Source organism: Ovis aries, chromosome 14, assembly GCF_016772045.2.
Source record: "Ovis aries strain OAR_USU_Benz2616 breed Rambouillet chromosome 14, ARS-UI_Ramb_v3.0, whole genome shotgun sequence".
In the NCBI taxonomy this organism is placed as follows: Eukaryota; Metazoa; Chordata; class Mammalia; order Artiodactyla; family Bovidae; genus Ovis; species Ovis aries.
Genome location: NC_056067.1, coordinates 2069241 through 2092988, shown reverse-complemented (window position 1 = coordinate 2092988; position 23748 = coordinate 2069241). Strand labels below are relative to the sequence as shown.

Here is a 23748-nt window from a genome sequence, read left to right as displayed (position 1 = left end):
CGGACCGTCCGGCGGCCGGGAGCGCGCAGGAGCCCCGGGAGCGCGCAGGAGCCCCGAGAGCGCCGGGACCGCGTGCCGGGAGCGCGCAGGAGCCCCGAGAGCGCCGGGACCGCGTGCCGGGAGCGCGCAGGAGCCCCGAGAGCGCCGGGACCCCGTGCCGGGAGCGCGCAGGAGCCCCGAGAGCGCCGGGACCGCGCGGGGGGCGCCGAGCGCGGCGGACCGAGCGCCCCGCCTGCCGGCGCCGCTGCCCGCCCGGGCCCCGGGAGCGGCGGCCAAGATGTCCGTGCCGGTGAGTACCGACCGCCGGCCGGGCCCGCTCCTGCCCGCGGCCTCGCGCCGCCTGGGGCCGCCGGGCTAGGGCGCCCCGGGCCCTCTCGCGTAGGGCGCAGGGGGCAGCCGGGGGCGGCTCCCCGAGGCCGGCCTCCGCGCCCCCGCCCGCCCCTGCGCCCTCTCCCTGGGGACCCGGGTCGGGCGGGGTCCGCGCTGGCCCCCAGGAGTCCCCGCTGCCAGGGTGGCCGGGCCCGGCGGGGAGAGGGCCCGGCCGCTCCCCGGGACACGCTGCAGGAGGCCGGGCCGGCTGAGGGGGCGGGGTCCGCGTCCCCCCGCCGGGGGTCCGCCTGGGACCGCCGCCCTGCGGTGCTCAGGGGCCTCCCCGGCCGGGGCCCGGGTGCTCCTCTCGGAGACCCCTCGCGGCCTGGCCGGCTTAGCGGTGGGGATCTGCGCCCACCCTTCAGAACCCGAGGGTGCGCTCTCCGGGAAGCGTACCTCTGCCGCTGAAGCCTCCAAGGGTGCAGGGCCTCACCTCTTTTTCCCCCCTAGCCGTGGGGCTTCTCTTCTCACCTGGCACCCCCTGCTGCTAGCCCAGCAGGCGTCTCGGGCGACTCCGCCCCGGGCTCCACACAGGCCGGTCACCTGGAGGCATCCGAGCCCCGCCTGCGCGGGTGGCCAGTGGTCCCGGCAGCCCTTGGTCACCAGGCCTCAGGTGCAGCCCCCAGCCCGCCTTGCAGAGGCACCCACTGAGGTGGGGGCTGCTTCCCTGCTTCCTGCCGGGAAGAGGGCCTTGTGCTGTAAAGCCCTGGCCTCCAGCCATTGTTTCTCTGTGGCCTTTAGGGGTTTTCCCTCTGACAGGAGGGGGCAGTGGTCCCCGGGTGCCTATCCACCTGGCCTGTGTGTGAAACTGCTTCCCACTTGGGGGACCCCATCCTTACAATGAGGCAGACAGTTTGGGGCTTCTTGGCAGGGCAAGTGGCCTTTTAATTAACCACCATAGAGTGCGCGGAGATTACTGGAGAAGAGATGCTGTGTAAGAGCAAAGCATTGTTATTATGGAATTAAAGATCCCAGCTCCTGCCCGCCTCCAGAAGCGGTTAATGCAGAGTTACAGATGAAAAAATTAGGGCTTCCAGACCGTGCTAATGTGAACCCCCCACCCCCGTCTGTTCTGGCTCCTAGCATAATTGCCTCATCTTTAGGAAGAAAGAAAGAAGACAGAAAAGGCCTGTCAGGTCCTTCTTCTGCCCTGCCTTCCTGCAAGGCTCTCGGTCCTTTCTGGCTCAGGGCATCAGGACACCTTCCCTGACCCTGCTGGGCACTGACCCGAGAGATGAGGTGGATCATCTAAGCCTGCCCGAGGGCCAGAGTCTCCAGGGCACGAGTGAACAGGGAATGGGACTTTAAGGCCACATCGGAGCCTGGACGGCCTTAGTTTGGGAGGTCCGTGCTCAATTTGGTGTGGTTTTCCACAGTCACAGCAAAGGTCTGGATACAGGGTCTGGGGTAGCACTCTGGGCAGCTCTCCTGGGCTCTGCCTCCGTGGCCCCGTCTGTGAGAGGAGAGAGGTGGTGGGAGGGCCAGGTTCTGGGTGTGACTAGCGCAGACAGGCTCCGCTGTAGACACCTGCCCTGGATACCTGTGACCCACCTCTGCCCCGTATGTCCACACTGCCGGCTCCACATCTTTTGCCACGCTTCCGCCTGCAGCTGCAGCCCTCGGAGGTTCTGCAGGGGGAGTAGGGGCGTCACCCTCTGTGCTCACATGCCGGGCTATCGGGTCACTCTGGGCCTCTCCTGGGCCCGCTGGTGATGTGTGAACTGGTGGCAGTGGGAAACCAAGTTCATTTTCGGAGCAGCCATGAAATGTTCCGAAAATTGCTTTCATGTGCTGGTGAGTGGTGAGGCCAGCCTCCTGCTCAAGCCCTGCTCTGGGAACCCAGAATGATGACCGCCCACGTGGTGCTCACAGACACGTTTGGGTTTTAAGCATACCCATTCATTTGGGCAGTCTTTTCCTGGATGGGGCTGACGCAGGCACTTTGGCCCACAGCAATTACCAGATGCTTCAGAATGGGGTGGGAGGCGATGGTGGGGGGCAGGGGGGGCGAAGGGGTTGGGACAGGCCAGATTGGGCCAGGAGGGACCTCCTGAGTGTCAGAGCAGGGGGACCCTAAAGGGATCAACTGGTCTCACTCCATCGTCTGACCCACATGCAATCTGGGGCTTCCTTCGTGGCTCAGACAGTAAAGAATCTGCCTGCAATGCAGAAGACCTGGGTTTGATCCCTGGGTCAGGAAGATCCCCTGGAGGAGGGCATGCAACCCACTCCAGTGTTCTTGCCTGGAGAATTCCATGGACAGAGGAGCCTGGTGGGCTACAGTCTATGGGGTCGCACAGAGTCAGACACGACTGTACGACTAACTGGGGCCCAGACAAAGAACGGCATGCAGGGTCCTCCCGACTCCCTGCCTTATATCCCGCCTGTGCCCTGAGCTGAGGGCAGAGTTGACACAACGCCAGGAGAGGTGCTTCCTGGCTGTTCTCTGACGTCTGCCTTCCTCTCGGGCATGGCTGCTCAGTGCCCAGGCCCGCCTCCTCTCTCTGGGCAGGCAGGAAGCATTTGGTAAGGGAAATGGCTACATCACTCACCCGAGACCCCTGGTGGGCCCTGGCATCTTCTGAATTTAGGAGTGACACTGCCCCCCAGCAGTGTCAGGTAGGAAGCCAGCTTCCAGCTGGTAGAGAAGTTGTCTGCTGCCTGTTCCTGCCTCTTGTTCCCTGTCTGTGAAATGGGCACAGCCGCTCCAGCCTCTCCTCTGCTCCTGTATTAAGTGAGGGACGGGTTCTTTCAAGGAGCGAGGTGCTGATGTGTGTGGAGCTTTCCCTGTGCTGGGCGCTGGGCTCAAGGAGGTCTTCTGGTCCTGCCAGGTCGCACGGCCACTGGGGATGGGGCCAGGCTGGGAACTGAGTCGGGCGGCATCCAAAGCCAGCAAGCAAGTGTGGCCTCTGTAATTGTGGGGGCTGCGGCCTGCTGAGCTGTGCAGAGGCCAGGGCCACTAAGAGCGCGCCCCTCTGCTCGTGGCTTTCTGAGCATGAGTCCGAGTCAGCCCTTCAGCACCCATGGGATGTGGGGCTTCTGGGGTTCCCGGTGGCTAAGCAGCTCTCCAGGGAGGTCCGGCAGGGCAGGTCAGCCCTTTGGGAGGTCCACGGAGCAGGAGTGGCACCTGGTTGAGCCTCTGCCAACGGTCCCAGGGTGCCGTTCGCGCCTGGCTCTGTGTCAGTTGCTGCCACTGCTAGAGAGCTGGCCAGGGGACTGGGTGGCTCCGGCCTGGGCAGCCAAGCCAGCAGCCGTAGGGGCCTGGGAGAACGGGTGCAGAAGAGAGCAGTGGAGCTTGGCAGAGCCCAAGTCCAAGGTCCTCCATTCAGGCTCCAGAGCGCCAGGCACGCCCCTCCCACGGGCCTTGGCCTCTGCGGGAAGTGACCTCCGACCCCGACCCCGCCTTGCTCCCCGTCCCTCCTCTCTCTCAGCTGCGGGAAGCCCTCCAGGATTCCGAGCGGTGGTCGTGCACTCATCAGGGGGGTTGCCTCGTTGCCCAGGCTGCCTGGCTCCTCTCTGTCCAGCCTGCTCTGATCGCTTGCAGAGGAGGTGGTCCTGGGAGCACCGATGACCCCCGGCCAGCCCCCACAGCCTGGGGTCTGCATCCCTGCGCAGGCCCTGGAAGCCCGGCTGGGGGCTGATGGGGCCCCAGAGAGTCACTTCTGGAGGGACGATGTTTGGCGGGTCAAGGGCCAGGGCTCCAGAATGATGGGGCAGGGTCGTCTGTACCTTGAGCGAACCCCTGAACCTCTCTGAGCCTGTGTCCTCTGTGTTCTGGGGATTGTAAGGGCACTGAGCTCTTGGGGTTTTATGAGATCTTGGCGAGGTTTGCAGAAAGCTTTCCGTAAGAGGCTAATAAGTCATAGTAGCTACTGTTGTTGAGGTTATTATCTTTATCCTGCCACTGGTGGCTGGTACGGCAGCCAAGACCCACTCCTGGCTCCTGCACAACCAGCCCCCCTGCCCCTGTAATTCCCCTTGGCCTGCCCAGTCTGCCTCCAGTAGCCCTTTTTTTGTGGCCCGTTCCTGCCAGGGCTTAAGCCGTGGGGTGACCCTGGCCACTCCCCTGCCTGCCTGTGGGACCCCTGTCTCAGCCTTGGATGGACAGGTACTTGCCCTCACCTGGCAGATGGAGTGCCCTTCAGTGGGGCCAACAGCAGGCCCACCGTGTCCCAGGCCGGCTGGATGCCCTGCCCTGAGTGCCCCCAAGAGTGAGTGCTGTGTAGCAGGAGGTGGAAGCTGCTGGATTGTTGGGCACTGGGCTGATTTCAGATGTGGCTGGAGCAGCCTGCCCAGCATGGGACAGGCAGGGTCCTGGGTGGGAAGGAGTTAAGGAGGGGGCTCTAGTTTGTGGGTGAGGCAGGACCGCAAGGCTAGGAGGCGGCCCCTCCTGACCCCCCTCCCGTGGCCCAGCAAGAGGTGTGCCCCCTGCACTCAGCTGTGCCTCCCCAGCCTCTGACGGGGTTTCATCACAGCCGCTTGCTTTGATTGCATCCTAGTCTAACCCCATCGTTTCTTCGGCTTTCTCTTAGTTTGCTGGACCACTGTCTCCCTATCTTCAAGATAAAAAGTTGGGGATAGGTCAGGGACCTGGGAGGTGGTGATGATGCCTGCTAGGAGAACTGGTCACAAGTTACGGCTTTCTAAAGTTAATCCCTTCTCTAAGGGTTTTTTTTTTTTTTTTTTTTTTCAGTAATTCAATTTTATTATTTAAACCCTGCCAAATTCCAGTAAGGATTTGAAACAGATTATAGTGAAGGCCGAGTTTGGGATCATCACAAAATCCAGAACTGTGTAATGTATGGGGAAGGTAGGCATACAAATTTAACTTGAAGCTCCCTGATGGCTAGGGCAGAAAGGGTAACGCGGTGGGTTTAGGATTGCAATACCTACTTTTGGGTATTCCTAATGCTTTTTATTGTTTCCTCTGTGATTTGTTTTATTTTTACCAGTTGAGACTCTCTTAACTGAGAAGGTTTTCTACGTAGTGAAATGGACAGACGTTAGTGTACAGTTGGGTAAGTTTTGACTAATGTAGACCCCATGTAACCGTCAGTCGCATCAAGATGATGAGCCCCTCCATCATCTCAGAAAGTTCCCAAGTACTGCCTCACTGTCAAACGTGCCCCAGCCCTATAGCAGGGTCAACATTCTGTTTTTTGTTTTGTTTTGTTTTTCAGAAGGAAAAACTAGGATTACCCCATGACTTTGTTTCAGGAAATTGACTTTGTATTGGTAGGTAGGTGATTTTACAGTGTTGTGCTCGTTTCTGTGGTGGTCAGCATTGTGATTTCTCCCATCATGGCGAGGTTTCACCTATTTCTGAACTTGAGGCAAGCGGAAGCATATTGTAGTGTATACTCTTTGGGGTCTGACCGTTCAGCAAATTGATTTTGAGATTCTCACCCGCAGGGCATGTATCAATAGTTCTGTCTTCGCTGCTGTGCTGAGCAGTCCACTTCTGACTCTGAGTTTATGTATGTCCTGCTCTCTTGCTGATGGCTGTCTGTCTCTAGTCCTTGTGTGCGGAGGGCTTTTAATACTGGAACGTACTAGTGTTGGGGGTGGTATAATAACCTATTTCAGTATTTTATAAAACCTGATATCTGGGGCTGTGTGCCTTGAGGCATGCCCAGAGGTGTCTGTGTTCCCTAAATGCCGAGTTGCCCAAAGTATCGTGATTGTTCGAGTGGTGTGACGCATGCCTTCTTGTCCACAGCCCTCCCCAGGTATCTGGGGCTTGAATCCCCTCTTCCCAGGTCCTGTACCTGCCAGAGCTCCTGGTGGGGAGAGGCTTCTAGGAGGAGATGGAGCTCTCCCCGGAGTGGCCCCTGTCTCTCCACCCTCCCTGGTCTGGACGGATTCCTGGGCTCCCCACTTTGTCGCTGGCTGCCCGCCAAGGTTCCCTGCCAGGCAGGCAGTCCACAGGTCCCGAGGACACCTGACTCCTCAGGAAGCTGCAGTAGGGGAGGCTGGCCTGAGAGCCTCTCCTGCCCCAGGTGCTGCACTTCACACCCAGGCAGTTGTTGGCATGCTTGTGCTATTTTTCAAAAACCTTGACTTACTTTTTTCTGTATAATGAGCCTGAGCAAAAGAGTCACACGCTGCTCCAATGCCACCTCCTCAGCGAGGACCCCTAGCATCTGTATAAAGAAGCCCCTCTCTGTGTCGTTCTCCCCCAGACCTTCCGTGTCTCTCCACTTGCCCCCCGCACCCACCCTGGAGTGGACGTTCCCCGAAGATGAGGACTTGTTTTCTGGCAGTGGTGTCCCAGCGGGGAGCGGGTGCTGGAGGATGTGTCCTGATAGACCCTGTTACGGCCACACCCCAGTCCCAGGGCTGAGGGAAGACCTTGCCCACCTCTCTGCGGTGGCTGGGGGCCTGGGGGCACCTGGGCTTTGCAGAAAGGTTTTTGCTGCAGAACCATTCAGGGGATGCGGAAACACAGGGCTGGGAGGGCGGGGGGGCTTACTAGAGGGGACTTGTGCACGAAGTGTGGGTGCCTGGTGGGGCAGGGCTGGTGTGTAAGGCAGAGGCATGAGTGTGCCTGCAGCATCCCGGCCAGTCCCAGAGGCTCTGAGAGACGCAGTGACCACGGAGGGCCCTGCACCGGGTGGAATCAGAGCTCCTGGCCTACAGGCCAACCTGGAGAGGACTGGGGGGCCCGGGGCGCATGGAGCCCCCTGCAGGCTGGAGCAGGTGTGGGCGGGTCCGCCGTGGCTGTGCTGTCTCTGCTTTCACGCCGGCCTGGGCTCCCGAAGTCCTCTCCTGTGACCCCACTGGCCCCCTGACCCCCACTGATGTCGGGGCCACACCGCTGCCCCATGGGGGCCGTGGTGGGTGTCGGCACCTGTCCTCTGGCAGAAGCAGGTGGGGGTGGCAGATGGCATGTGCCGTCGTCCCTCCCCTTGCCCTCACGCTGGGGCCGGTTGCCATGGGAGAGGCAGGCAGATGGCGGACTGGGGCTGCTGACCACACCCTGGCCCTGCTGCCCAGGCTGCCCGCCAGAGCTCAGCCACCCAGCTTTCTCTCCGAGGACAGGGGCTCATCCCCGGCTCTCCTTTCCCCTACCCCCGCCCCCCCCAGGCAGTGTTGAGGGGCCGCTGCGGGGGTGAGGACCCGGGGACTGGGGTCCCGGTCCCAGCAGCGGGGCAAGGACCGGGGAATGAGGGTCCCGGTGCCAGTGGGGGGGGGCAAGGACCTCGGCACGGGGGTCCCAGTGTCAGCGGGGGGGGGGGGCGAGGACCTGGGGACGGGAGTCCCAGTGCCAGCTGGGGGCAGGCCTCTCTGTGCACACGGAAGTGCGGGAGCTGGTTGTTGGTTCTCTGAGTCACACTGGGAGGGGGTACAGAAGAGAAGGGGGCACTCAGGCTACTGGGGTGCACACCCAGGGCTGGAGTAGAGAGCCCCTGGGAAGCGCCCCAGCTGTGTGAGCAGAGCCCCTCTCTGAAGCCAACACCTCCCTGCAGGTGTCTCTGCGCCTGCTTAATTTTCAAATTAGAAAAGCAATTAAAAAATTAGGAGACTGTGCTGCCCTTGAAAGAGCCTGAGAGCTGGGGAGGGAGCTGCTGGAAGGTGGGGGCACAGGATCGGCAGGGGTCCAGGCCGTGCACCCCCCAGCCCTGCCTCAGCCCCCACCCCTCTGCCCTGGTCCCACCCTTGCACCCAGGCCCCTGGGGGCTGACCTGGGGCCCTGTGAGGGGACTGGAGCCCACCCCACAGCTGGTCACCACCATCATGACGCAGGGACGCCCGTGGTTTCTCCACTGGAGGCAAGACTTCGTGGCTCCAGCCCCTGGGGTCTGCTCTGTCTGAGGTCCCCTGGGGTGCTCTTCTGTGGGATCACGCCCTGGCAGCCGGTTTGCACTTTGTGGCTCTGTCACTTCCTGGAGGTGTGACGGGGCAAGGCCCTGCCCCTGTCCGAGCCTCTGGGTGGGGATGGTTCTGTCCTGGCCCTGGGAGGGCGGTGTGTGTGGCGGTGGCCGTGTGACAGCGGTTCTTGGTGCAGCCGGGCCCACACGGGGTCCTGCCCCCTCACCCGCAGGGCTGGCTCCGGCTCACAGGCTGCCATGGAGCCTGCCGGTGTGCGTGGCCAGCCCAGGGCCGAGCATCCACCGCAGCCTTCCAGAGGCATCGTTTCTTCCTGTCCCTGCGGCTGGCAGCCCTCACCTCCGGCCTCAGGAAATCCTTTCCTGCTGTTGTGCCCAGAGCCGGCTGGCCCCCTTCAGTGCTGCTGGAAAAGCCCAGGCTTAGGAGAAGGCGGCTGTCCGAGCCACTCGGAGCTAGCCATTTCAGTCCACGCTTCACTTGGCATCAGCATTTTCTTGCATGATTTTAGCCTTTGAAAATGGCCATCTTAATAGCTGCACAGGATTCCATTGAGAGGTTCTGGTGGCCCAACCAGTCCTCTATAGCTGGACACTTACGTTAAATGCTGCCACAGACATTGTTGGGGCTAGAGCAAGAACCGTTCTTTGTGCTGTGGGTCTGACGTGGAGAATAAGACCCCCTAAATCCCAGAGAGCAGGTGCCAGGTCTCCTCACTCAGGGCCTAGGATCACCGGCAGCGCCTGCCCCAGCGGGCCCACGATGGACGCACCGGAACCAGCAGCCTGGGGTGCAGGCCACCATCGGCCCTGCACAGAGAGCTGCTCCCCCGGGGCCTGGGGGGACACCCCAGCTGTGAGCTCGCCTGCAGCCTGGCAGAGGGGCGGGCCACTGGGGTGACTGTGGTGCTCTGGGAGGAGCCCGCGCTCTGCCAGCTTCTTCCGGCCCATCCATCCAGCAGGGTCCTCTCCTTCCCGGCCACGCAGTGCGCTCACCCTGCAGGGCTGGCCTTCGTGTGGGAGGGGCGCTCCTGGGCCTGTTCTGAGGTCACTTGTGTCTGAGGATGGTGCTTGGGTTTCACATACTTGTCCTTTGGGGCCTCTGAGTGCGGCAGGGTCCTTGGCTTCCCTGGGCACCCGTGTTCCTCGACCTCTTTTCTGCCCTGCAGGTCCTGAAGGTGCTGCAGGGGGTTCAGCGTGGGCTGCGCTATAGCAGCCCCGCCGGCCCTCCCTTCCAGGACTGCACTCTGGGGGGGGGCAGGAGGGGCAGGGGAAACTGGGTCTCAGCCTCTTCATCTGGAAAATGGGGCGAATTGGGAAGCCTGTTGTGCAAGATCACGGTGGGCACGAGATGAGCACGTGATCATGGAGGCCTTAGCCCAGTGCTGGCCTGAGCGCTGTCCTGGGGGCTGCGTCCCTTGGCCGTTGGCCTGGGAGGGTCTGCTCCCCCACAGACCCCGGGAGCTGCCCAATGGGCGCCCCTCCCCCAGTTCCCAAAGGCAGGCCTGGGAGGGGGCACTCCGCTACCCCTTCAACCCCTCCCCTTCCAGCACACTGGGGCACAGATCCCGGGCCTGGATTCCAAAGCGGAAATGCCATTCTAGGAGGCACAGTCTTGGGGGGAGTGGGGAGTTTAAGTGGAAAAGAAGCAAATTTTTGAAATGCCTGGGCCAGAGCTGGGTTCTCCTCCCCCGCCTGCCCGCCCACTTGAGCAGCCCCGCCCCCGTTTGGCTTTAATCCGGTGGAGGGAGGGTCTCTGGTCTTCTCCCTCCAGGCTGCTTCCTCGCTCTCCCAAGGCCAGCCTGACAGGGCTGTCCCTGCCCACCTCTGTGGAGACCTACTGACTAGCTGTGGAGCCTGGTCCCCACCCTACTCCCCACCCGAGTGGAGACCCCGGGGAAAACCTAAGGACCCCCTCCACTCAGCATGGACAGATATTCACTCACGACCGGCTGCTCCGATGTTTCCTTGGAAGCGGAGGTGCCAGTCAGGCTGAGGGCAGGGCAGACCCACGGCTTCCTTTCTAACTTTGGGGCGTAGCCTTGGGAACAAGCAGGAGGGGACACCCTTAACATTCCCGAGAGCTGGCTCTTCTGTGGGGAATGGAGCTGTTTTGAAGAGTACAGGGGGGCCAGTCCTAAGGCGGGCATACGGTGGCAGCTTGTCCTGTTCCTTCTTGAGGACTCTAGGTCCCCCTGTGTGCAAACCTTGCTGCTCTTCACCCACACACTATGCTGAGAGTTTCGTCCAGTGGTTCCCCAAGCAGTTTTGGGGGAAATGCAGATGTCCGGATTCCTCTCACTCCCAGTTTTTCTGGAGGAGGGGACCTAGGAATCTGTTTCTGAACAAGCTTTCCAAAGGATCTATGACCAGCCAGACGTGGGGCATCCTAGCCCAGCTCCTTTTTATAGATTAGGGAGAGCCTGCCCATGGTAGCACACCTGGAGAGGGGCTGTGTCAGCCTGGGTGTCAATGGAGGGACACCTTTGGGTCTTCCTTGGGCTTGTACTACTGTATTTTATAGGCCACGCCCGAGGGTTCTCTACAGGATATGCCCTGCTGCTTCGCTGGCATTCTGAGCTGCCTGATGGTGTCTGCACACTCAGCAGGTGGCTCGAGAAGGCAGCCTGTGGGAGAACCCCAAATGTGAGGCGCGGGAGCGTCCAGGTCTGGAGCTGGCTCCTTCCTAGATCTCCCTGCTGCAGCCCTGGACCACCTTCAGGGACGGTCACAGCTTGTCTGCTGGGGAGGGGAAGTTCAGAACCATGGTGCCCTCCAGTCAGCTTCCCTGTAGGGCTTCTCCCTCCCGGTCATTCCCATCAGCATCCCTCCCAGCTCCTGCTGCTGAAACAGGGGAGTTGTTAGGCCAGAAGAGTCAGCCCTGGACAGGGCTGACTGAGGGGTCTGAGTGGGGGCAGAGGTCCTGGGGCAGCACTAGGGAAGCTGGATTCAGTTCGGAGAAGGGGTAAATGGACAAGCTTCTTGTCCCCGGTGCGCTGGGGCCTCCTGCACACTGTGGCTTCTAGAACACGATGCGCTCCGGGCCTCCACTCCCCGCGTTACCCACGGAGACAGCTGCCGTCCCCGGATTCCCTGCCTTCCCCGGCGTCCTTGCCGTGTCTTCACGTTCTGGGGCTCTTGACACCACACGCCTGACCAGAGTCGGTGCGGTGGTAGTCGGAATCTCAGTTTTCTGCCAGCTGGGGCATACTCCTCCGGGTGCAGATCTGAGTCGGACTTGTTGGATGGACGCGTGTGAAATGACCCTCGCTGGCAGGCGGGGAAGGCTGGCGCCTCCGGGGCTGCCACGGCCGCAGAGCAGGAGGGCAATCCCGGCAGTCTTCCCGGAAGAGGAAGGCCACGGCCTTTGAGGAGGGGCGCGCTCGCCCTCGGTGGAGGGCAGGGACAGGCCTTCGGAGCGCGGGGCGGGCGGGTTCCCGGAGCCCCGCGCAGTCCCGGCCCTGGGGGCGGGGCCGGGGGCGGGCCCTGCTCGGCGCCCCGCCCCCGGCCCGGCGGGGCATTTGCATGGGGGCCCGCGTGGCCAATGGGTGCGCGCGGCCGGGCGCGACGGAGCGGGGCGCGGCGGCGGGCGGGGCGAGGAGGGCCGGCCCTGGGCGGCGGCAGTGGCCGGGCAGGCGCTGAGGCGGCCGCACCGGGGCGCGGGAGCCGCGCGGCCTCGGGGCGCTCGGGACCCCGCGAGCGCGCGGCGCGAGCGGTTCGCTGTGCGCCCCCGGGGGGAGCCCAGGCCCACCGGACACCATGAACTACCTGGTGAGCTCGGCCGGGGCGCGGTCCGCGCACCCGGGGCCGTCGGCCGAGGCCCCCCGGCCCTGCCCGCGCCCGGGCGGACCCGGCGGGCCCGGGCGGGGAGGGGTTAAGTGAGCGGCATTTCCTGCCGGACCCGCGGGTCCTGGGAACGGCCGCCGCGGGGGCGTGGGGCCGGGGTCCTGCGAACCCCCTCTGCCCGGCCCGGGCTCGCGAAGGCCGGGGCTGTGGGCGACCGCAGGCCCCGCGCGCCCGCGGGCTGCTGGAAGGACCGGGTTCGGGCGCCGCGGGCCGCAGGGAAGTTCCTGGATCCGGGAGAGTAGCTGGCCGGAGGCCCGCTCCCGCCTGCCGGCCGCGCCTGCCGGGTGACCTTGGGCCTGAGAGCCGGGTCTCCGAGCCCCCCCCTCCATCGCCCGGAGCAGCGACCCGGGGCCCCTTGGGCCGTGAATTTCCAGGAGGCGGGGTGGTGCTCCCTGTGTTTTGGGGGGACGGTTGCCCCTGCCCCAGGCTAGGGATCGAGGGCGCCGGGAGCAAGTGCGTGGTCTGCGGAGAAGTTAATAATTAACCTCGGTCGCCAGCGTTGGACTCCGGGATCCGGGGCGGGCTCCAGTTATGGCCTTCGTTCTCTGCAGAAGCGTTGTGGGAGCTGGACGGTGGACAGGCCAGTCCAACCCCACGCGGCGGTCCCATCCCGGTCCCTCGTCTGCGCTGGTGGAGCCTGCGAGCCGGGAGGGGCGCGGCCGCCACTCGGGTGGCCGCCACCTGGGCTTAGGTGCCCGGGTTGCTGCTGCGCTCGGCAGAGCCCCGGGTAGTGGTGATGGTTTCGGAGAAACTGAGGTTTGCCGAGGCCTGGGGGAGGTAGGGGAGCGTGAGAGATTAAAGTCCGGGGAGATGTTGGGGTCTCCCATCTCTAGCTGGTCTTGAGAACAGGGAGCTTGTTTTCTCCCCAGCCTTAAGACTCTCAGCTGGGAGGTCCTGTCCGGGTTTGCTGTGCCGGTTTCAGCCAGGCCCGGAGGTATTCCTCATCTCCCCCCACCCATGACCGTTTCCTTTCCAGGGTGGGGAGCTGATGCTGGTGTGGAGGGACGTGTCAGGGCTAACAGGCCTGGAAAAGCAGGAGAGGGGCCTGAGTGCAGGTGGAGCCTGATGGGAAGGGAGTCTGGGAGGAGCTGTTGGCAAGCCCTTCTGGCACTGGCACCCGCCACCCACTTGACCTCAGCGAGGGGAGAGTCCAGTGGGTGCAGGGTGGAGGCAGGCTAGGGCAGTCTCCAACTCTGCCAGGACGGTCAGCCTCAGCTCCAGAGAGCTGTACACTTGCGCTGCAGGCTTGCCCCGTCTGCCCAGGCTTGGGCAGGAACTGAAGTGAGGGCAGTGCCCTGGGGGTCCTGCCCGAGTGAGAGAGGCCACTGCTCCCTCCAGGTGCAGATGGGGGCACTGAGGCCAGAGAGGGACGTTACTGTCCTCAGAGCTGACCCAGGGCGTAGTCTCCTGGTGTGGCCCAGCTCGTCCATGTGCTCCCCTCACTCTGGGACTGGGGGGACTGCCAGCTCCGTGGGGTCTCTCACTGGCTCCCACACTGTGCCTTAGTGGCCCCCACCTGTCATTCTTTTAGGGGTCCCAGCGCCCGTTTTCTCTCAGCCTGGAGAGCTCTCCTCCGTCCCCCAGGAGCCCACAGCTGGCTGGGGCAGCTAGAACCAGCCAGCAGGTGGAAGGGGGTGGGGACAGTGCTTGGCGGGCACTGGGTCATTCTCCGGGAAGACACTGTCCAAGTTCCTCCTCTCTGGGCCCTGAAGGCCCCAAGTACGGAGCTCCAGGGTGGTCTCCCTCCAGGGGGCGGGCGGGAGAGCCCCTGACTTGACCTGCTCCCATCTCTGCCTGGGGAGAGGGACGAAGTACTGGCTGGCCTGGAACGGGCTCAGGGTGGAGGAGCTGGGCCCCGTCTCAGACCCCTTTTCCAGCACGCACCCTAGACACCAGGGCTCGGGACCTTTTTTGAGCTGGAGAACTGTGCTCTTTGTACCAGTGTGTCTCCCTCCTCCTGCTGAAGCAGGTGGTGCTGCTTTAAGGGCTGCTGAGGGTTACCATTTAGGACTGGAGAGGGGGCTTTGAACGCCGAGGTGGGGAAACCAAGGCGTTGTAAGGAACAACGCCTCTGCCGCCCCACCTGGGCTGTGCCTCTGTCTCTGCCCCTCCAGTGGCAAACCTGGGGGGTGGCCGTGGTGGCTTCCCAGGGCCTGATGCTGTCCGTGAACTCAAGGTCAGCCTGTGCTGGCCTCTGCCAAGAAGCCAAATCCTGAGACTGAACAGGCCAGACTGTCCCAGCGAGTCTGGGGTCTGGGTCAGTTCCCTGGGCGGGTGGCAGTGGTGCGGAGCTCAGGGTGCGAGGACCACTCCCAGCTGTCAGCAGGTAGGTGGGCTCTGGGACAGTGGGCTCTGCTCTCGTCCCTCCCCAGGGGCTCCTCAGTGCCCGGGGCCAGGCCCGCCTCTCCCCACCATCTGGTGTGCTAGAGGCTGCAGGCCATGTTTGCGGCTCGAGGACCCTCCCTGCCCAGCCGCCAGGGTCCGTGCCTGGGCTCCCTGCCCACGGCCTTCTTCCCGCCCAGGACCTGAATGCGGAGGCTCTTGCTCTTGCCACTGCTAACCAAGGCCGGGTCAGGGCTCCTGCTGGCCATGACCCCCCACAGCTGGGTTTCCAGTCTGTGTCTGTGGGCCTGTTCTGGCTGCTGGGGTCAGGGCCTGGGGCTGAAGACCCACACCCAGCCCCTGCTCTGCGTCTGGGGCTCGGGCACTGCCCAGTAGGCGGGGAAGGGGGCATGCCTGCCTTGTCCCCGCGCGTGGCTCTGGCGCAGGGTCTCACCCGTGCTCCTCACGCTGGGCACTGAAGACCTGAGCCCAGTCCCTGAACTCTCAGCTGTCCTGGGTGACACCAAGGCCAGCTGTTCCGGAGTTCTGTCCGAGATGAGGGTGTGGGGACCCCTGGAAAGGTGAGGGGCTGCCCTCCTGAACCCCCCAGCCCGGAGCAGAGCGGGGGCTTGCCAGGGCCCTGGGCACGGGGCAGCCCTCCTGGGGGCGTCCCAGGGCACAAGTGAGCTGTGGGTGTGGGCTGCGGCGGGGGCACACACACGCTTTGGCTGTATCCGCTGGCCACAGGGTCTCCTTGGGACAAGCAAACAGAATACCCCAGAAATAATCTTGGCCCACATTTGAGACGGCCGTGTATGAAGAGAACCAGTGTTTGCCGAGTGAGTGCCGTGTGTGGGGCTCTGTGCTCGCGGCCTGGGTGTGTGTCAGGCAGGGATGGGGGGGTGAGCAAGGCCTGTGAACTTTACGCCCTGGATTTCGTGGACCTGACCAGTGCCCTGGGGCCTCCTGGCTGCACTTTGCCACACAGCTCAGGGCCCCTCTGCCACGTCCTGCCCGCGACGCTGGCAGATCAGGTAACGGCTGTGCACCTCAGTTTCCCTGTCTGTAGGATGGGCGTAGTCCTGGTGTCTCGAGGTGAAGGAGATACTGAGCGTGCAGAAGGGCTGTGTCGTCAGATTGTCACTGTGAGCCTGTCAGTCTCTCAGCCGCCAGGTAGCACCACCCCCGAGTCTGGGTTTGGGGACCCCTAGAGCACACCCAAGACTCTCTGGGGCAGCAGGTGGAGGGCACACCCATCCGACGGGCACCAGTCTCCCGGGCGCATGCCCAGTGGCGACCGTGGCCCAGCTGCTCCGCGCCCTGGGCCCGTGGGTCTGGCACACACAACGAGGGCCATTCTCACCCCAGGCCGGCCTGCGGGACAGCCTCTCAGCTCCCCGTGCAACAACCAGGCCGTTGTCCTGGGTGCGCCGATGGCAGGCTGTTGACCAGGGAGTATTGCTTCAGGCTGGGGGTGCCCCTCTGTCCCCTCCCTCTAGGGTGAGGCCGTGTCAGGGGGCTGACCTGGCTTCCTCGGGTGGCTCCCAGGGAGGCCAGGGCACCGCCCCCTCCTGCGCCTGGCAGGTCAGCAGCCCCAGGTTCAGCCCTGCTTGTGCGGGGGTCCCCTGCTGAGAAGGCAGGACCCCCTCCCCCCTGCCGTCCTGGATGCCCAGGTTGGGGGACATGAAGTGGGCAGTGATAAGGGGTGTCAATTGGCACCTCAAGGAGGGCGCACCAGGTGGTGGGTGCCCAGGAGAGAACGTGGTAATCTTCCGGGGGGTGGTGACACCTGAGTGGCATCCTGAAGGAGTAGGATTTAGCGAGGGGCTCCCCAGGTCAGGAGTGAGGGGCCAGAGGTGGCGGCTGCCATCCCCGTGGTGCCTGGATGCGGGTGGGCCCCTGTGCTGTGCCCTCCTGGGGGCCCGGCTGTGCCCCCTGGGGCTTATGAAGCCTGGCAGTGATGGAGGCTGGCGGGCCAGGTGCTGTGCCCTCCTGGGACCCTGGCTGTGCACCCTTGGGGCTCGTGAGGCCTGGCGGTGACAGAGGCTGGCGGGCCAGGTGCTGTGCCCTCCTGGGGGCCTGGCTGTGCGCCCTTGGGGCTCGTGAGGCCTGGCGGTGACAGAGGCTGGCGGGCCAGGTGCTATGCTCTCCTGGGGGCCTGGCTGTGCTCCCCTGGGGCTTGTGAGGCTGGTGGGCTGGGTGCTGTGCCCTCCTGGATGCCCAGCTGTGCACCCCTGGGGCTCATGAGGCCCAGCGGTGATGGAGGCTGGCGGGCCAGGTGCTGTGCCCTCCTGGGGGCTCGGCTGTGCGCCCCTGGGGCTTGTGAGGCCCGGCGGTGATGGAGGCTGGCGGGCCGGGTGCTGTGCCCTCCGGGGGCCCGGCTGTGCGCCCCTGGGGCTTGTGAGGCCCGGCGGTGATGGAGGCTGGCGGGCCGGGTGCTGTGCCCTCCGGGGGCCCGGCTGTGCGCCCCTGGGGCTCGTGAGGCCCGGCAGTGATGGAGGCTGGCGGGCCGGGTGCTGGGTGGACGGGCCCCTCTTCAGCCTGGAGCGAGGACCCAGGCCTGGGCACACGTCCAGTGCAGGAGTGCTCCGGAGTGGTGGGTCTTGCCTGTTCTCCCACAGCGTGCCATGCTGGACACGCTTGCAGGCCCTCCTGCGTCCTCTTGAGGCGGCCTGCCAGTCCGGGCCGTGACCCTGGTGCCCCGCCCGCCCGCCCCGCATCACGGCCATGCCCCGTGTGCCCTCTGTGCACACGCCCTTCCCGCATGGTTTCCTGGCGCCTGGTTTTCGCCCTTCGTGAGTCACCTGAGATGTCCCTCTTAGGGAAGCCCTCAGCCCGGCCTCTGTGAGGTGGCCCTGTCACGGTAGTTTTGCGTCCCACTCTTCGCCCTGTCCTGGCAAACCGTGGTATGTCTTCTTGGTTGAGCTAGGCTTGCACCGCCTTGCTGAGGCTGGCCCAGCACCTGGCCAGGCGAGCCTCTCATTAAACAGAGCAGCGTCCTGGGAAACCAGGCTCGCCCTCTGAATGCAAGGGGTCTGGGTGCTCAGAGAGGCTGCGGGGCCTGCTTGGGGTCCCCAGCAGTGGGCGGAGGGCAGACCCAGGTGGGTCTTGGTGCTGGTGCTCAGACCGGAGAGGGAGGGCATGAGGAGCAGCTGGAGCGGCTGGGAGGCCCCGGGGTGGTGCCCGGCCAGCTGGCGCGCGGCAGTGCCCGGACCGTGGCAAGTCCGCCCCTAGGGCTCGGGGTGGAGCGGGGGGGGGCACCAGCTGACGCAGGCTGAGGCGCTCCCAGTACCAGGCGCCTGCTGCTGTGTGCCCACCCAGGAGGCACTGCGCAGCCCAGCTCGGTCGCCTGCGGGATAGGGCCCAACTGCTCCACGCGCTCACACCGCCTGTGACTGGGCCTCCCTGGGTGCAGTGGCCCAGTAGCTCCCTGGGTGCCCTCCCGGCCCGGGGGAGACTCTCACCCCGTCCCCCTTTCCTGCTGGCCCTGGCCCCGGGTGGAGCTCTCCAGCACCTGAGGCTAGCACTGCCTGAAGCCCCTCTGCTGGCCCTCCACCCCCGGCGGCCCTCCTCCAGGTGGGGGGCGTCTGTGAGGCATACCCCTGTCTGCACCCGCCCCCTTTGGCTGGAGGGGTTTTCCTGTGACTCACTCTGCTGGCACTTCCTGTGGTCACGGGCAGGGGCTGAGGGGACCCATCCGAGTAGCTCCATGTTCTGGGGTCACTCGCTGAGGGAGGGTGGGCTGGGCGTCACCCCCCCGCCCCCTCCCCTCCCCGACGGAATCAGAGTGTGCTCCGGCAGACTGCAGACCATATTTGGGAAACTTGCTCTTCCTGCAGGCGGCCAGGGCTGGGATCCGGGGATCAGCGAGCTGTGGGGCTCCTCCCAGGCCTCTGCCCTCTGACCCACCTCAGCCTGGGCCATCTCATCCTGCGATGGAGCCCAGGAGGTTGTCAAGACATATGGGTTTTCAGCTCCCAAACCAAAAAGTGCTTATTAAATACAAGTTGCAAGTTTCTGAAAAACAGAAGGAAAAAGCATCCTCTCATCGTCTCAAACATTACCCTCTCCCCATTTTTCAAGTTCAAGTGACTTTTTATTGAGGAATCACATATGCCTCTTGTGTTCATAATTGACCTGGTCTAACAAGCTGCGGACGGTGCCATGTGGGGCCTGAACCCCGGTGCTCCCCTCGGTGCAGGTGGGCCTCCGCTCCGCGCCTGGGCTGACCTCCCTGGGCCTTGTCCCCGTGGCTTCCAGCTTGCTTCCAGCTTGCTGGCCTCCGGCTCTGCAGGGTTGCACTCTCTGCCGACACTCTGAGCCTGGAGTCTGAGCGTGCGGTCCTGGTGCTGCCTGCCCAGCCAGCTGCCTTCACACCGTGTCCACCCCCCAGCCCCCAGCGTGCCAGGGCTTGGAGGGGCTCTTTCTGGCCCCTGAGGCCAACGTGGAGGTGGGGAAGACCCCTTCTCTCTTCTCTGCCTGCTGATGAATCCAAGGGACAAGATGCAGGCCCCAGTGGACGCGGGTGGTCCTGCCCCGGATCCCACTGCTGAGGCAGGTCCAGAGTAGGCTCTGACTCTTCAGGCCCCAGGAGATGCAGAGGAGGGGCTGGCGCCCAGCCGGCCTGGCACAATCCTGGTCTCAGGCCTGGCCTTCCTCCTGGCGAGGCCTGGGCCTCTGCTGCGCCCCACCGAGCTCTCCGCCACCCCGGAGGCTGCAGCGGCCCCCGCCCTCTCAGCAGGAGCCAGCTTTGCTCCTGCCCGCTGCCTCCCCCTGCCCGCTGCCTCCCCCTGCCCGCTGCCTCCCTCATGCCCGCTGCCTCCCTCATGCCTGCTGCCTCGCCCCTGCCTGCCGCCTCCCTCATGCCCACTGCCTCCCTCATGCCTGCTGCCTCGCCCCTGCCTGCCGCCTCCCTCATGCCCACTGCCTCGCCCCTGCCCACGGCCTCACCTCTGCCCGCTGCCTCCCTCATGCCCTCTGCCTCCCCCTGCCCGCTGCCTCACCCCTGCCTGCTGCCACTCTCATGCCTGCTGCCTCGCCCCTGCCCGCCGCCTCCGCCTGCCCGCTGCCTCCCTCGTGCCTGCTGCCTCGCCCCTGCCCGCTGCCACCCTCATGCCTGCAGCCTCTCCCCTGCCTGCTGCCTCCCTCATGCCCACTGCCTCGCCCCTGCCCACGGCCTCACCTCTGCCCGCTGCCTTGCCCCTGCCCACGGCCATGCCCCTGCCCGCTGCCTCCCTCCTGCCAGCTGCCTTGCGCCTGCCCGCTGCCTCCCTCATGCCTGCTGCCTCTACCCTGCCTGCTGCCTCGCCCCTGCCTGCTGTCTCCCCTCTGCCCGCTGCCTCCCCCTTGCCCGCTGCCTCCCCCTGCCCGCTGCCTCTCTCATGCCCGCTGCCTCGCCCCTGCCCACTGCCTCCCCCTTGCCTGCTGCCTCCCCCTGCCTCACCCCTGCCTGCTGTCTCCCCCTGCCTCACCCCTGCCCGTTGCCTCCCCCTGCCCGCTGCCTCACCCCTGCCTGCTGCCTTCCTCCTGCCCGCTGCGGCTGGTCTGGCCATGGCCCTCCTGCCGGGCCCCTGGGGCACCTCTGGGCCCTCCCCCTGTGCATGCAGTGGGGCCAAGGACTGAAACCAGGCCCTCTTTCTGGTTCTCTGTCTTCAGGGAGGTTCTGGGCCTGTCAGCACGCTGTCTGCCAGGACTGGGGTCCTGTGTGACCCCAAGGCCTGCACAGGCCGCTGGGCCTTGGGGCCTCTGCGTGGAGCATTTTCCCCGCTCCGGGGGCGCTGACTCACAGAGAACAGAGGAGCGCCCCGAGTCAGCGGTTCTGGGGCAGCTGTGAGACCTAAGGGGAATTGCTGGAGTAAAGAGCAGGGCTGGGGGGACGGTGCTGCCCTTCTGCGGCCTTCCTCAGCCTTACGGGAGGCCTTCCCGCTTTGCTGTATTTTCCCCATTCATTCCTGACGCCTGGCTCATTCCTGTCCCTCCTCCGGAGGCACCTGTGCGAATGTAACGTCTCTGGAATCGGTCCTCGGACAAGTGTCTGTGAAAAACGCGTAGAGTTGTTCTGTAGGTGCCCGTGACATCTGCATAAAGTGTTCTGGGCCCTAGAGCGCCTGTCTGCAGCCGTAACTCGCGAGGGCATGGCTGGCGTTCCTCACCAGGCCCTGGGCCGTGCCAGAGCTCAGAGCAGAGTCAAGAGCGTGTCCCGCTTCGCTGGCTGGAGCCCTGGGCGTCCACTGGCCGTCTTGGCCAGTCTGCTCTCCCTTTCAGAGAACTCTTTGCGTTTTGTGGGTTTTCTGTTGGTGTTCTTGCCTTCTCGCTGCTGATGTGTCGGAGCCCCTCCAGACTCCAGGTGTGATCTGCTTGTCACTGGTGGCCTGCCACCCTGTCAGCTTTCTGTGATTCGCCCATCCAGCTGAAACCGGTCACGTCAGTGAGCTTGACTCCCTCTTTGCTCCTGTTGTTGTTACCTTAGATTTGGTGCTTTTGTGGTCCTTTTCCCGGGGGTTTTGTTTTATAATTTTTTCAGCTCAAAGTCCCAGAGGTAGTCTCCACAGTGTTTTCTCTGTCACCTCTAAGCTCGTACCTTTCACAGGTGGGTCTTTGTAACGTGAGGCAAGTGTCCAAATGGACCGTTTTTCCCGCGGTGCGTGAGCATGTGGGTTGTGGTCCTGCCCTCGCCATCGCTGCGGGGTTCCCAGTCGTGGTCCGGAGTTGTGACCTGTCCTCATGGCAGAACACAGTGCCTCTTTGCCTTCCATTTTCAGAACCAACCTGCCTATTTGCCAACCTCTATTTCTCCGCTTAATTCTAGAAAGATTCTTTGTCTTTGATTGACTTCTTCCCTCCCCCCCAAAATTCTGCTGGCATTTTTATTGCAGTTGTAACATTTTAAGTAAGCTTGGCCCAGTTGGTGCGTTTTCTTCCTCCGAGGTCTCCTGGAGTCTGTGCTTGCTTAACTCTTAGATAACTTGCAGCTTTTGTTATCTGCTGATGTCTTTCCCGTGTGGTTGGCCCTTCGTGCTTGTTGGGCTCTTTACACAGACGGCGTGTGCTTTGCAGACGATGACTGCTTTGCCCCTGTGTGTTGCCTGGTCTCTCCCTCCTGGCTGACTGCACGGGCGGGGCAGCAGGCAGAGTGCACCCTGTTCTCTCTGCAGGACGTGGTGGCCATTACTGTCCTGATCGCTGCCTTCCCCAGCCGTGGGTCTAGCCAGTAGCATGACTCCGGGAGTATTTGGTTGGTTTTTTTTTTTTTTTTCAGTAGCTTGGGTGCCATCCTGGAGTGTGGGTGGAAGCTGCGGTCACGAGGGCTTTGAGGCACTCTGCAGGCGTGTTTGAAGAAGCGCCAGCATCAGCGGGGCTGTTCTGCCAGGGGCGGTGGGCACAGAAGCGCGGGGATCCCGCCAAACCCTGTGTAGTTCGTGCCTCGGTGCCAGAGCCACGTGCCTCCCCAGTCCCGGAGGAGTTGGGAGCCGGGCGGGCCGTGGGCGCCCAGTGCCGCCTCTGCCCTCACTCCCCATGTCCTCTCCCCAGAACGTGTTGGCCAAAGCCCTCTACGACAACGTCGCCGAGTCCCCGGACGAGCTCTCCTTCCGCAAGGGCGACATCATGACGGTGCTGGAGCGGGACACGCAGGGCCTGGGCGGCTGGTGGCTCTGCTCGCTCCACGGCCGGCAAGGCATCGTGCCCGGGAACCGCCTCAAGATCTTGGTGGGCATGCACGACAAGAAGCCGGCTGTGCCGGGTCCACCCCAGCCCAGCCTCCTGGCCCCCGCAGCCCCGTACACGCCCATGGTGCCAGCCACCTTCCCGCCCCAGCCGGACAGCGTCTACCTGGTGCCCACCCCCAGCAAGACTCAGCAAGGCCTCTACCAGGCTCCTGGGCCCAGCCCCCAGTTCCAGTCCCCGCCGGCCAAGCAGACCTCCGCCTTCTCCAAGCAGATGCCTCATCACCCATTCCCCAGCCCAGCCCCCGACCTCTACCAGGTGCCCCCGGGGCCAGGCAGCCCTGCCCAGGACGTCTACCAGGTGCCGCCCTCCATGGACGCACGGCACTGGGAGGGGACGAAGCCACCAGCCAAGGTAAGGCCTCCTGGGAGATCAGGCGGCCCTTCTGGGGGGTCTCGCCCAGGCCTGATTGCTGGACGCAGCAGGGCCCAACCAGTGACCTTTGGGACCACGGGGGTTCCTGTAGCAGCTCCATGTTTGGTCTGGGGCCGCGGTGGGAGGTAAGTGCCAAGTGTTCACCTGTCTGCTGGTGTCAGGGTGAGCTGCCCAGGAGGAGACATGGAGCTGGTCTTGGGCCGTGAGGTGTCCTTCAGCTGACAAGCCCCAGTGGGAGGGTGTCCCCGGCAGAGGACGCAGCTTGTCTAAGACTGGTGTGGCAGTTGGAGCTGGCCCAGGAGGCCTGAGAGTAGGCCAGGACCCTGAGCCTGGTACCCTCCTGAGGACAGAGGGTTTGGGGTGGGAGTGACCTGCCCAGTCGTGTCCGGGTAAAGCCATTCTGTGCAGAGGGGAGGGTGCAGGGAGCCCAGGAGAGGGGAGTGGCGGCGCTTGCTGGGGGTAATTGGAGCACGGAGCGTGAGGCCGGAGTGGCCAGGATCCCAGGGGGATGCACTGGCTGGCGGTGACGCTTCTCTGCCCAGTAGCACAGTGGGGGTGAGCGGCGTGGGGCTGGTGGGCACCTCCGAGACTGTCGGAGTCCGCGGCTGCCCCATCTTGCTGCTCTGCCACCTTGCCTGGGGCCCATAGGCCAGGACGGGGCCTGGGGGAGGCCCGCCAGCAAGTGCTGGAGTGCCCAAGGGCCCCTCGGTGGTGAGCTCGTCCTCCAGGCACCCGACCATCTCCCGGGCCATGGCAGCGAGCTGCAGAAGCCACAGGGTGACCTGCCCGTGACTCCTGGACTGAGGGGCGGACACTGCCTGCTAGACCGTATGGTCGCCCTGAGAGGGCCTCTCGCTGTTGCCCACGGGAGGCAGGAACCCAGCACCCTAGCGGCACCCCAACCTGCTCACGCGCCCCTCACCCCCGGGCCGTCTGCCATGGAAGGAGTGGGACTGGAGTGCATGTCTTGCCCAGAGCCGCCCGTCTGAGGACACTCTCCTCACGGCGCTGGGCCTCTGTGCTCTGCCGGCCCGGGGCCGAGATGCCAGCTGGGCAGCAGTCCAGCATGTATGTTGCCCTGGACCTGCCACGGGCAGAGCTTGGCAGCCGGGAGGCCTGGGCGGAGGCCCCTTGTCTCTGCCTGCTCCTTCCGCCGCCTGGCTGGACAGGCTGGGGGCTGGGCTGGGGCGGCCCAGACAGGGACTGCTGCACAGTGGCTTGGGGTGGGGGTGAGGGGGCGGTAACTGGCTGGTGAGCCTGGGGACATGCCAGAGTCACCCGCGCA

General features: G+C 64.3%; 1 protein-coding gene and 1 long non-coding RNA gene across 6 annotated transcripts in view; both read left to right on the top strand.

Moving 5' to 3' along the window:
* The first annotated feature begins 1 nt into the window (after nt 1).
* BCAR1 (BCAR1 scaffold protein, Cas family member) overlaps nt 2-23748 on the top strand; it is a 33628-nt gene continuing 9881 nt past the window's right edge. For 2 of the 5 annotated variants that reach the window (XM_027977629.2, XM_042230739.2), the window contains exons 1-2: nt 12569-12797; nt 21894-22442. In XM_027977629.2, coding sequence (XP_027833430.2) covers nt 12573-12797; nt 21894-22442 — 774 coding nt within the window. In that variant the 5' untranslated portion in view covers nt 12569-12572. Of the gene's footprint in view, nt 290-11817; nt 11967-12568; nt 12798-21517; nt 21598-21893; nt 22443-23748 lie in introns of those variants that run through there. The other 3 variants (XM_027977631.2, XM_027977630.2, XM_042230738.1) reach the window with 3 other exon arrangements.
* LOC132657718 (uncharacterized) lies at nt 574-9424 on the top strand. The gene is made up of 2 exons (XR_009596250.1): nt 574-5387; nt 5550-9424. It is a non-coding gene; the product is annotated as an uncharacterized LOC132657718 (long non-coding RNA).